We start from the raw sequence: 12,500 nt of genomic DNA, 5'->3' as shown, positions 1-12,500 counted from the left end.
GTTGTTATACGGACACGTCTGTCCTAGGGAAAAGGTATTCACTCGCATATGTAACTCTGTATCTACTGTAATGGGTACTATTTTATATGTATATGTGTATGAAAAAGACAATGGTATTCACTTCTCAGAGTGAAACATGTCCCGATTTCTCTCGCTGCCTCATTCATAGCACTGTGTGGAAGTTCTATTTCTATTTGATCATATGAATGTATGTATGTATGTATGTATGTATGTATGTATGTATGTATGTATGTATGTATGTATGTATGTATGTATGTATGTATGTATGTATGTATGTATGTATGTATGTATGTATGTATGTATGTATGTATGTAAGTATGTGTGTGAGCAGGAGTGTGTATGAGTGTAGGTGCGTGCGTCACGTGCGTGTGTGTGTGCGTGCGTGCGTGCGTGCGTGCATACGTGTATGTGGGCGTGCATGTCCAATTTATGTTAAACATCCAATGTGCTGCACCAATGTATGTAATTGCCGAACCATATGTTAAAATATGTGGATGTATGGGCCAAAGGCCTTTCAAATCAATAAATCATTTTGAATCTTTGAATCTCTCTCTCTCTCTCTCTCTCTCTCTCTCTCTCTCTCTCTCTCTCTCTCTCTGTCTCTTTCATTCTCCTTCTCTCTTTCTCTTTCTCTCTCTCTTTCTTTCTCTTTCTTTCTCTTTCTTTCTCTTTCTCTCTCTCCCCTGTAATATTGCCTCTCCTGGTTACAAACATTCAGCCGTTCAGTAAACGGTTTAACAAAAAAATAAATCATGTTTTTGCTACTTTTTAAGTACCCGAAACCAGCGCCTTTTCAAGCGTTATAGAACGAACAAGTGGGTTTCTAGTCCTCAATTAAATACTTACATAAGCTCTCAAAACATGTCATGAATTCTACTCATTCAACGTAGTTTAAATATGTGCAATTTTCATTCATTTTTTCAAGGTGGAAAAAAAACGTCATTGTTTTCATACTTTTCAATTCAGTCCCTTCTAATCAAAACTTGAAAAAAAGGTAAACAGTACCATTCATACTATAACGGCTTTTCTGGTGTAGTAGTTAGATTGGTCACTGTCGAATACAGGAGAACCGAGTTTGATTACCGAGTTTGGAGAAAAAAGTCTATCGAGTATCTCGGTCTTACTGTTGATATGCTGTATCCTTCTCAGCCTGAGATTATGATTTAGAATGTGAAAGAGTGGATATAAACAGAGTTGGTTGCCACGGGACTGGCATCTGTCCTGGAAATAATAATGAGCACAAATAATGAGTTCTCAAGTGCTCTGAGATTGCGGGTTTACGGAAAAAGCACTGCAAAAAAAATGTGTCCTGTGGGCTATTTAATTACTTCCCTCTTTCAATCGTTACTTCTCTGTACAACACACGCTTTGCTGGGTGAGACAAGCTGCGTGTTCTCGTTAGCGACAATTGCAAATTGTTAGCTATCGTCTTCTAGACGGTGAGCCAAGTCATTGGTTTCATCTGTATCTTTGTTTTTCGACCTGAACTAGTTGTAGATAGTCCAAGTGCGTAGAGGTCACGAGATATTTTAAGTTGTTTATGAGTTTTGCTAATCCAGCTTTTCTATCGCAGCACGAAGAAATATATTCGTTGTCTACTTGGGTGTGTTTAAATTGGCTACATTTACAGAACATCTAAGCTGTCCCATGGAAGGTCCACCACTTCTTTTCCTCCGAATATTATGTTGAAGAAAAACATCAGTTCAAGAGGGACGAGTTATAATAATAATGATAATGATTATGATAATTGGTGATAATAATAATCATTTTTATGATAATAATATTAATATTATTATATCGCTGTTATTTTAAATGATAACAATATTGATAGTTGTATTAATACTACTACTACTACTACTACTACTACTACTACTACTACTACTACTACTACTAACAATAATAATAATAATAATGACAATAACAATGATAATAATATTAATAATAAAAATGATAATAATAATAATATTAATTAGTATCCCTTTAGTGCCCACAGTGCCATATCTGGCACATGTCAAATAACCAGTTTCAGGGGAAACTGTAATTAATTTTTGTTAAGTTCGGTAATTTCATGAGGTAGGTAACTGGAGAATCATCATCTGAGTGCCCTTGTGTGATTTTTTTCTGCAATAATTTCCCCTTTCAATTTCCTGTTTTTTACCACCACTTATGCTTGAAACAGACAACCACACCCACTCTTCTTCAATCTATTACCATCAACCGTCAGGTACATAATTTTGTCAATTTTTCCTAATATATGTTTTGAAACAAAGTAGATTTAGATATTATCATCTTCAAATTTCATGTTCAACATTTACATTTTGATTTATGGGGGTGTTTTTAGGTATGGTCTAAATATGGCACACTGGGCAGCCCTGGACGTTTTGTGTGCCAGATGTGGAACATTGGGCATTTGAGTCCTGATTTTTATCACATAGCCCTGTTTCAATGTAAAATGTCAAAAAAGTTCAAGTTGACTGGACAAATAAAAAAGCAGATTGACTTCATTTCAGTGTAAATACATACAGTAAACAGCCTTTAGACTGTATGTAAAGGTTCATAAAGTTATTTTTCTCTAAACAAGGGTATTTATACAAACTGTGAAATACACACTACCAGTACTTAATTTTTTTCTTGAAACAATTGCATTTTGTCAGCAATGAGACTCATGATGACGGCACAAGCAGTGATCGTGTATGGAAACTCCGTCCGTGGATCAATGATCTAAAATCAAATTTCAAAAAGATTATTCCGCCTTCTGACGTTAAACCGAAAGAATTAAAGAGCTGGACCAACAGTTTTACCTCATTACGGATGTACTGTATTTTCAGTATATAATTATGGCAGGGTTTTTTTTTTGCGTATAAAGGTATAATAATACTCGCATAATTACGGGCTGGTAGTCGAGGAGAGAGAGTTGTAAATAGCTTCATTGGGTGAATGTCCTGGTCCGACGCTCTTGTTGTACAACCACTAATGGGTGAGTCGAGAGGATGACAAAGTTGTCCAGGGGTTCTTCTTTATCAGTACGTACTCGTTACTCTTCTTGTGCAATTTTTCATATGGTACACTCTTACAGTGTGGTCAAAAATTCGTGGCGTAACTTTTTCTCAATAATCTCTTCAATATTTTAATCAATGTCAACCATACTTTGCACGTTTGTATCTATATGACTTAACTTCATAATATTTTCCCACAACAACTGAAGCTATATTAAAAATCACTTTTGTTCATACATGTGTATAAAATACTTCAAATCTCCGTCACACAGGAAATGATATTATTCTCAGCATTTTCCCCTTCTCATAAATATTTTACATACGTATATTACAGCCTACGTCACAGTTCACCAATTACACTCTCTTGTGGCAAAATATGTTACAGGGAATCAGTTTTGCAGTGAACACTGAGGAAATATCGCTTGTAAACGAATATGTCTTTTTTTTTATCACGACATTATATTTATTGAAAGCATGTTTTGAGAACCTTCAGTGCGAAAAATGTGTTCACTACAGCTGGAGATTCTTTGCTCAATAGTTTTGGAGTTAATATGCGACAATAAGTTGCGTCACGAATTTTTGACCGCACTGTGGCAACATGATGTGGCACAGTCCTCAGCCCTATAGAACACACAGAGGGGAAACGTTTTATAAAGAGAAAGAAACGAAACTCTATTTACTACAATCGGTATCGACAAAAAGGGGAATGGGGAGGTAGAGATATTGACTGAATTCGGTGATGTAATCAGCTTTGCGAACAGAAATATAATGCGTCACATCTCATTTCCCCTTTCACGCTGAAGGGCAATCCGGCAGCTTTTATACACACAACATCACCAACTACTATCTAACTTAAATATCAGAAGTTTGCCTTAGATAATATTCTGGGTAGGGAGAGTTCACTCTATGTTGACATGTATACCCAGAGCACACTTCCAACCGAATTCATTTTATTCAGTAGCGAAAGCCCAGATTTTCCTTTATGGAGAGGCAAAGCTGCTATTTAAGCTCAAAACATCATCAAATTCCAAACCCCTCAATTCTATGTTCAAAAGCTAGATAGAAAGAAATAAAACAATACACAATTACAGTGGCCATGCCCTTTGAAGGAACAAATTGATTTTCACATTCAAAGGCGCAGTTCTAAAATAATGTAACACGTGTAACGTCAGTAAATAATGAAAAAGAAATATTGCTTTAAAAACTGTAAAACGAGAAAACGTCTACCCATTAAGCTCGTTACCCAGTCATTTTCTCTTCAGCCTTTTGCAAATAAGGGGACTCGGTTAGCTCAATCAGTTTCATGCTGGGTTGTGGATAGGTGGCCCTGGTTCGATTCCATTCCCCAACTGAGTTTTTCTTTTAAGTTGTGCTGTTTTAGGGAGCGTTTGGGGTTCTCAGCATGTATCACTTTTCTAACCATGCAACCAAGCACAAATGCGATTTGGATGACAACCCAGCCAGTTGTAGAGAGAATCTCCCCACATTCTACAGACTGATAATATTTCAGTAATCGTTAACATGTATTTGATATCAGCCAAAAACTCACCCATTGTCCATCAATTGTTTGCCTCAGCAAACGTTGCGATTGAGCAATCTACTTAAAACAGCTGTGCCACAACGTAGTTCTCGTGAGCAGCTCGCACCCGTTTGGCACTTTTAAGACAACCTGGTCCTATGGTCGGGAGTTTTGTTCAGAGATGAAAAGTATTACCAAGTACACACTGCCACTCGAACTCAATACAACTGAGTCGGAGCCAACCACGAGTTTCACCCATGAGGAGATATAAAGCTACTCCCCAGCAGAATTCGACCGAATTCGACAAATTAGAATGTCACCTTCAAAATCAAACATGTTTATTATTCAAAGTTTCTACTAATCCAATCGGTAGAATTGTGCCAACATGGTAGCTGTGGCAACTCCATAAAGTGCCGTCAGGCATTCATTCATCTCTACTCTAGAATTATAAAGTTCCATCTGCTCAGTACCTAGTTTTGAGAAATTCAACGTTAATACTAATACTTTTGAATTTAACGACATGTAAAACCTTTTCGAATGCAATTCTCTGAACATCTTGATAACGACTTAAAAAATTAGTCATTTGATAGAGCTGATAGAACACATTAGTTTCTGACCTCATGGTCTTATTAACTCAAAACGGCCCAAACAATCAGATAGAACTTTATAATTTTATGACAGCTTCATGGCAAAAGCCATCTCGCTCTCTCAGTGAAGAGTGTCGCAACAACCACAGAATGCACGCAGATATTATATACTTTTGGCGTCTGTGATGATTAGCGATAAATAAGATTTCTCTACCTTTTGTTTGTATCCTGCTATCTAATAACGCGTCTTATCTTCGGCAGCAATATGACCTATGTGCTGTGCAAGGGGCGTAAAACTCTTTGTAAAACTAAACCAAACTGGACCCATCAATATGCTACACAGTTTTAATTGCGTGGTCAACACACTCACAAAAGTGAGACGGATACATACGCAATGAATAAACAAGTGTGAGAAAGTGAGATACCTCGTGAAGTCCATCAATTGCAAATGAAACTTGGAAATAAAACACTGAGAGCGTTAAGTAAAAGCATTTTGTGTGCCCTCCGGGCACGGCTGGGGCTATCGAGGGTCGGCTCGTGGAGCTCTGATCGGGGTTTATGAGTTTATAGTCGTGACCACGAGTCTCAGAAGGTTCACATGAAAAGTAAATTCAGGCAACAATGCCCGTATCTCATTAATTATTCATTTCAGGTGTGGACTGAATCGCTCCAAAAATGACTCAATATAAAAAAAATGTGCTATTCTTCGTCTTTTAAATGTAGGCGGGGTTTTTTTTCCTCTGTCGACACAGTTGAGAACATTTAGAGGGCTGGGTTAGACCACGCCTCTGAGGACCAACCCAAGTTGAGAGGGATGCAACATCCCATCAGAGTCCCATATTTTTTATAACATATTTTTGTCCCAACCCAGTAATCGAACTCGGGTCTCCTGTGTGCAATAGCAAAGGGCTAACCGTTACACCCCAGACGGTGGTGATAGAAGTAGGTTTGAGGTGGCCGGCTTCCTATAAAGGAAATGTGCACGTCTAGGCCTGGGGGAACAAGAAAGTGTGAGTGAAATATGCACGAATGGAGCTCTGTGCCCTTTTGTTTAAACTTTACAGTATATCCAATACATTATATAACATTCCCCCAACCCCCCAACCACGACCTCCCCTTCCTCCCAATGAAGCAGCTTATCCGATTTACCGCCTACATCAAAATAACATTATTAATAAGATTGTTATAGTATATTTTTCTGCTCATTTATATTATGCATGTAATTGTAAGCTTACGTGTGTGCACGTGTGTGTGCATGTGTGTGTGTATGTGTGTGTGTGTGTCTGTGTGTGTGTGTGTGTGTGTTTGTGTGTACACGTGGTGAAACACCAAACCAATGTGCCAGGATCAGGACAATAAAGATATATCTTATCTTACCTTATCTTACATGGCGATGGTGAGGGAGCATTCTGAATAAAGACAGGATCCCTTTTCTAAACCTTGCTGCAGTGTCTTCAACATTAACTCTTTAAAGAAGACATAATAGACACATAACAGTATGTCCGTTCAGCCGCAAATCAATAAGGCAATGTTGCCATCAAGCAGAAATTTTTAAAAATACCAGTTAACATATTTCATATTATGAGCAGTATGTATGTTGTCTGTCTTTGTTTAAGCTGAAGATAAAGAAAATAGAATTGAATAAATCTGTGTAAATAACAAAGTTATGCTCTCTTTTCAAACTGCCCCAAAACAACACGTCTTCAATCGTTGCCGAAGGATCCAAATGCGCGTCCATAATGAGTTAGCCAATACTGAAGTTATGTTCCTACTAGCTGTTGCGGAAGCTCACGCCATAGCTGTTGATACGTCGTGATAAGAAGTATAATGTGTAGGTTTTTTATTGTTTGTTTTTCGTTTTTTGCGTTGATGTTTGTTGTGTATGTGGGGGGGGGGGGGGTTGGGGTGGGGGTGGGGGACGTTGTTGTTCCTGCCTCTGCTGCTGCTTCTTTTGTTTTTGCTGTTGTTGTGTACGGGGAAGCCTATCCTTTCGAATTGTTTGGAGCCCCGAAGAGCGTGCTCTCCGCCAGAGCCACCGCCTCACTTCGGGTGAAGCAGTCCAACCTCCATGAATCCTCCCCAAAGAGATGCCACCACGGGACCTTCGTAGCGGGGCATCTCAGCAGCCAGAACTCCAAATCCTGGAGCTCCTCGCTGCACAAATGACCGATTGTTTTGTCTGTTCTATTTCAGTTCGACCACAGTCTAGAAATGTGACCAGTCCTGAATTTTACCAGTAGTGACTGGTCGCCGCGGGACTTTCTTTGCACCTCCCGTTTTAAGGATATTGACCCGTATAGTTATTTCCTGCTGTTGTTGTTGTTGTTGCTGTTGTTGTTTTTGGTGTTGTTGTTTTTGTATTTTAAAAAAAATTAATTGCAAAAATGATAAATAACGTTGTACATACTTTGTGTCTGTTTTCCCCAGATCTATGATGGACCTTACTCTGTCTACGGGAACAATCCAATGCTGGGATGTTGTGTCATCGGATTAGGGATACCCACTGCAAGCGAGGCGAACAACGCAGGAGGCAATGCCGGGATCTTTTCGGGAAGCGCGTTTGGCACCCCTCAAAACCAGTTCAATAACGATGGTGGCAGCAGCAAGTTCACCCTAATTCCTTACGGAAACAATAATCCTAACTTCGGATTCCAGTCATCAAGTCCTGGATTCGGCAGCGGTTTCTACGGAAACAGCAACAACAACAACAACCAAGACTTGGGCGCAAGCAGGAACAATTTTAACAACAATAACAACGGTTTTGGTAGAGGTTCTAACAATTATCGAAATAACGGTGGTAATTCTCCAAGATATGGATTTAGTTCTAATGGCGGCTTTGGACAAAGCAACCAAAATTTTAACAACAACAACAACTTCAACAGCCAGAACGGACAGAGCAACAGCAACCGACCCTATGGTTATACTAACAGTCAGTTCCCGTCTGTTTTCAGCAATATTGGTGGCTCGGACTTTTTCAACCTGGACGGTAAGCTTGCTGGGGCAGCACTTGTCAATGGGGGCCCGGATGCGGCCACTGGGCTAGCCGGAGGGTCTATCGGGGGTGGAGACTCGCTAGCTAGTTCTCTAGGGAAAGGGTTCGATCCTCCGAAGGGCCCGAGCTTTCAGGATATTTACAACCGTCCGACCGGGGAATCACCCCTACAGGGAGGTGCCTTTAGTGACTCCGTTTCTCCAGAGCGAAAAAATTCCCTTTCCGATATGTTTTTCAGGGATAAAAATATCAAGGACACTATCGGCCTTACTGATGACGATAAATTCATTCCAAGAGAAAGCGAAGACGAAGAATCGAACTCTTCCTACCAGTCGGATTCGAATGATCCCGATTCGGATTATCCTAATTACGATGATTACGAGCCCCAAGATGATCCCTATAATTACGAACGGGGTGAAGAACCTGAAGATTACTCCCCTCCCAAGTCCGATAACACATTAATTACAGAGGCTACAGGGGATGGGGATGATGTCATAGATATAAATAGTGATGGTGCGTCATACCCGGAGAAGAGTGGAGCAAAAACTTCAGGTGGTGGGCCGAAACCAATTTACGCTAGTAATGAGGACTCTCGTATGAACGGCAGCTAATAAGTAAACGAAATTGACAGATTCAAACTTGGCATCCAAACCGGACAAATCCCAAAAACATAATAACTGCTGATCTTCAACTATCAGTTCACGAACATGTGAGGACATTATATTGGCTCGAACGTTATCGATAGGTTTATTCTTGTACATAGCTTTCTTTCTATCGTTTCGATATAATGTATCTCCAAATAATGCAACATTCCAATAAAATTTGTAACCTTTACACTCAGAAAACGCAAGTTAGATTCACGAAAGGGGTAGTTATGAAGTTATACATTTTCTTTTTCTTTCCTCCGGGATATTGTATCCCACTCCCCTGGGATTGGCCGTGGAAAATAGGGTCAATTCTGTCCATCTCCCAAACGATCTAAATTAAGTTGATTTGGGACGAAAATTAAAATATGTGAACAAAAATGCAATTAATATTGACACTGTTGTCGAAGTACAACTCTCGCTTCCTTAAAAAAATTTTTGGGGCAGCGGAAAGTCCCATTATTTGTGTACTGACGTGAATAAACCTTTGATCAGCCGAAAGTCAAACTGTGTTTCTTTTCAGCAAATATAACAATATCAATGTTGGTGTCTTACGTCCTCATCGACACATTTAGATTATATAGGAGGCTGGTTTCTGACCTTTCCTACCACAGCTGACAAGGGCTGAGAAGAATACAACATTGCAGAAGAAAAACCGCTAAACTCGATAAAAAAATCGATCGAATCTGTTATCACATTTCCACTACACGGGTGCTCCTCACAGTTCAGCCAATGGTTCTTCAAAGCAGTATTGAACTCGAGTCATCTTTTTTAAAGTAAGAAAAAATGAAATATTCGTATCTTCAAAGCAACCATGAATATCTTAATTGTTCAATTCGTGTATCCTGTACCCATGAATCTATGAAAGGACTTTAACTTGAAGATCCGCGGTGGAACGAAATGTCACCTTACTATTATCATTTTGTTATTATTTTCAAAGACCACCATAATTGATTTAATATCTCTGATGTATCAGAAGGAAAGTGTACTTCAAGAAGAAGCTCCTTTGTTTGTAAGAGTTCTTTCAAACATTCGGTTAACAAGTTGATCGGTACTTTTGAACTTTGGATATTCTTGTATTTATAAATAAAGCCTGTTCCTAATATCGACTAATGGCAAACAAAAGAATAGATACAGGCTCAGAAGTCATCTATTTTGGTATGAGAAAAAATACTGGTAAACATAAACGTTATATTTTTAACCTAAATGCAAAACATGAATCAACAAAGAATATAATTCAAATACTTTTATTTTATGCATTATAGATGGTAGCCGTAGGGCAATGCCCTGTGTCTAAGCAGTGTCACAGCGTCTATGCTAATGACACCTACAGAGGTCGCATCAATATGACGGTCACAAATTCGTCATATTAGTATTGTGGTATATTCTCTATAAATTGTTCGCCCTCTTGTTATTACAATAATTATGGCCAATGTACGGGTAGCAAGGGCAATGTGTTTTGCATGAATAAAGATGGAAAAAACCGTAATAGTGGGTTAATAAAATGGCTTTCCTTTAAAGGAAATATTGCTGTTAGATCTACAGTATGTTTGGGAGATAAAATGATAGAAGGCTGGCCAGTAGCATTAATGTTATGTCCGGAATAGAGATAACCTTAATACCATCCTGCTTGCCTGTTTCTCTGGGATGGTTTTATTGCCCATTACAATATGAGAGCGAAATCTTCAGTCAGTTCCTGGGCTGTGTTAGCTTTTAGACCCGTAGTTTTTAAATCAAAGCTTTCAGATTTTCAGCCACCATCCTAGAAAACGTCTTTTATGTCTCACAAAACTCTTTCCCAAAAACCAATCCTAAAATCGTGTCTTTGCTTTTAGATGATTTGGCTTTAGTTTGTTTTGTTTGAACAGATTTGAGAAATGACAATGTAACCGAAATGTTCTATAGAGACGTTGATTTTGACTATTATACGTAAGCCCATAACCCATAGAGATATCAGCACACCCAAACATTTAAGCCGTCTACTTAAAAGAACCTTTTTCTTGAATGGCTACGACACTTGAAGAAGACAGCCGTGATAATTAACTATATACTCTGTTCCGATCCCTTTATAGAACATTGATTATGCGCCACTAAATTTCCCCCAAAATAAACCTGTCAGAAAACAACAAAAAACAACAAAACAGCAACAACAACAACAACAACAACAACAACAACAACAACAACAACAATAACAACAGCAACAGCAACAGCAAAAACAACAATAACAACAACAATAACAACAACAACAACAAAAATAAAAACAACAACAAATAATCCGTACAGAATATGACGTCTATTGTGTTGATGACTTGTGGGTTTAGATTCTCGCCAAATATTATGTGCCATGGGTTCAGCTATCTGAGCTGCAACTTTGACAAAGACACATTTTGTGTGGCATCGTGGTGAAATGAGGTGCGAAATTAAAATAAGGAAATAGGAGATGCCGACATTGTTCCGCCCTTTGGACAATTTGTTCCTAAATTTTCTTTGGTTTGTTTTGGGTTTATCTCTTATGTCCATAGCAGAACATATTCTTGCTGGGATTTTTCTGAAAAACTTTTATCAAAGGCTTAGAAAATGTACCTCTTTAGTTTCCTAGGACTCTACAGTTTTAGAAGTCACCAGTTGTGATATTTATTTCATTCTTAATGTTATCCCTGTCATCAGGCAAATGATGTCTCCTTCAATCGTAAATATCACTTCTATTCGAGATACATGGATTAAGGAAAAAGAACAGGCTTTATGATTGTACCCATAGCTTCTTAATACGATCAAAAATTATTGACGAGCCCCTTATTCTAGCATATCGTGACACATTTGGCAGTACTTTTCACCCTCTGTTACGGTGAAGGGTAAAGAACACATTTGTGATACAGCTTGGTATAATCAGGCGCTCATCAAAATAATGAAATTGTAGAAATTGCGGCATTTTCCCGCAGGTTTGACAATTTTAATAAATTTTTGTTTTTTTAGCATAACCCCTTTTATGTCTATAAAAGAACACGCTAATGTATGTATTTTATTTGAAAAAACATTGATTGAAGGGACAAAAAAGTACATTTTCAGTTTCAGTTTCCAAGGTCTCTTAAGCTGTGAAACAACCAAGCTTTGGCTTGCTAATTTTATCTCTTAATCCAGGTGACCCCTACTTCCTTCAATCGATAATGCCTCGACTTATTTTCAAGATAAATGGGTGTTTTTTTGCAACTTGCAAGACAAATGAACAAGCTTTAAGATGATATAAAAAACTCCACATGCCCAAATATTTACCAGCGTCTGATACCACCACGTCGTTACACAATTGTTAATCATACACGTAATTGTGCAGCAGTCATTGTTACTTTCGGCGACTTGTTAAAGACGTCAAAACGTTCTACCACCTATATCAGTTTGATCTATATTCGTTGTCCAATCCGTCTTTCAGGCTCCTGAGGAACCAACATATAAAAATATGAAAAAGCTATTGTTTAAGTGTCCGCGCAGCGGAAGATATTATTATTCTCACAATGGACTCTTCGGCGAGCCAATTTTCTTATCGCCGTCAATCAGCTTAAAAGTCCTGAACACCAAAAGGAACACGTTTTAGGAGAGAGAGAGGGGGGCAGAGTGGAGAGAGAGAGATAGAGAGAGAGAGAGAGAGAAAGAGAGAGAGAGAGAGAGAGAGAGAGAGAGAGAGAGAGGGGAGGGGGGATAGGCTGAGAGAGAGAGAGAGATAAAGATAGAGATAGAGAGAGAGAGAGA

At 38.6% G+C, this 12,500-nt stretch overlaps 1 protein-coding gene across 1 annotated transcript in view; it reads left to right on the top strand.

Annotated features, from left to right (window-relative positions):
• LOC101863761 (uncharacterized protein DDB_G0283357) overlaps positions 1-9,266 on the top strand; it is a 39,333-nt gene extending 30,067 nt beyond the window's left edge. Inside the window, exon 5 of the mRNA XM_013085756.2 lies at positions 7,551-9,266. Within this exon, the coding sequence (XP_012941210.2) occupies positions 7,551-8,726 (1,176 nt within the window). The 3' untranslated portion in view covers positions 8,727-9,266. The remainder of the gene's footprint in view (positions 1-7,550) is intronic.
• The last annotated feature ends 3,234 nt before the right edge of the window (positions 9,267-12,500 follow it).

The sequence above is a fragment of the Aplysia californica genome, unplaced genomic scaffold (assembly GCF_000002075.1).
Source record: "Aplysia californica isolate F4 #8 unplaced genomic scaffold, AplCal3.0 scaffold00403, whole genome shotgun sequence".
NCBI classification, from domain to species: Eukaryota; Metazoa; Mollusca; class Gastropoda; order Aplysiida; family Aplysiidae; genus Aplysia; species Aplysia californica.
Note: the sequence above shows the minus strand (reverse complement) of the source record. Positions and strands in the feature narration are given on the sequence as shown.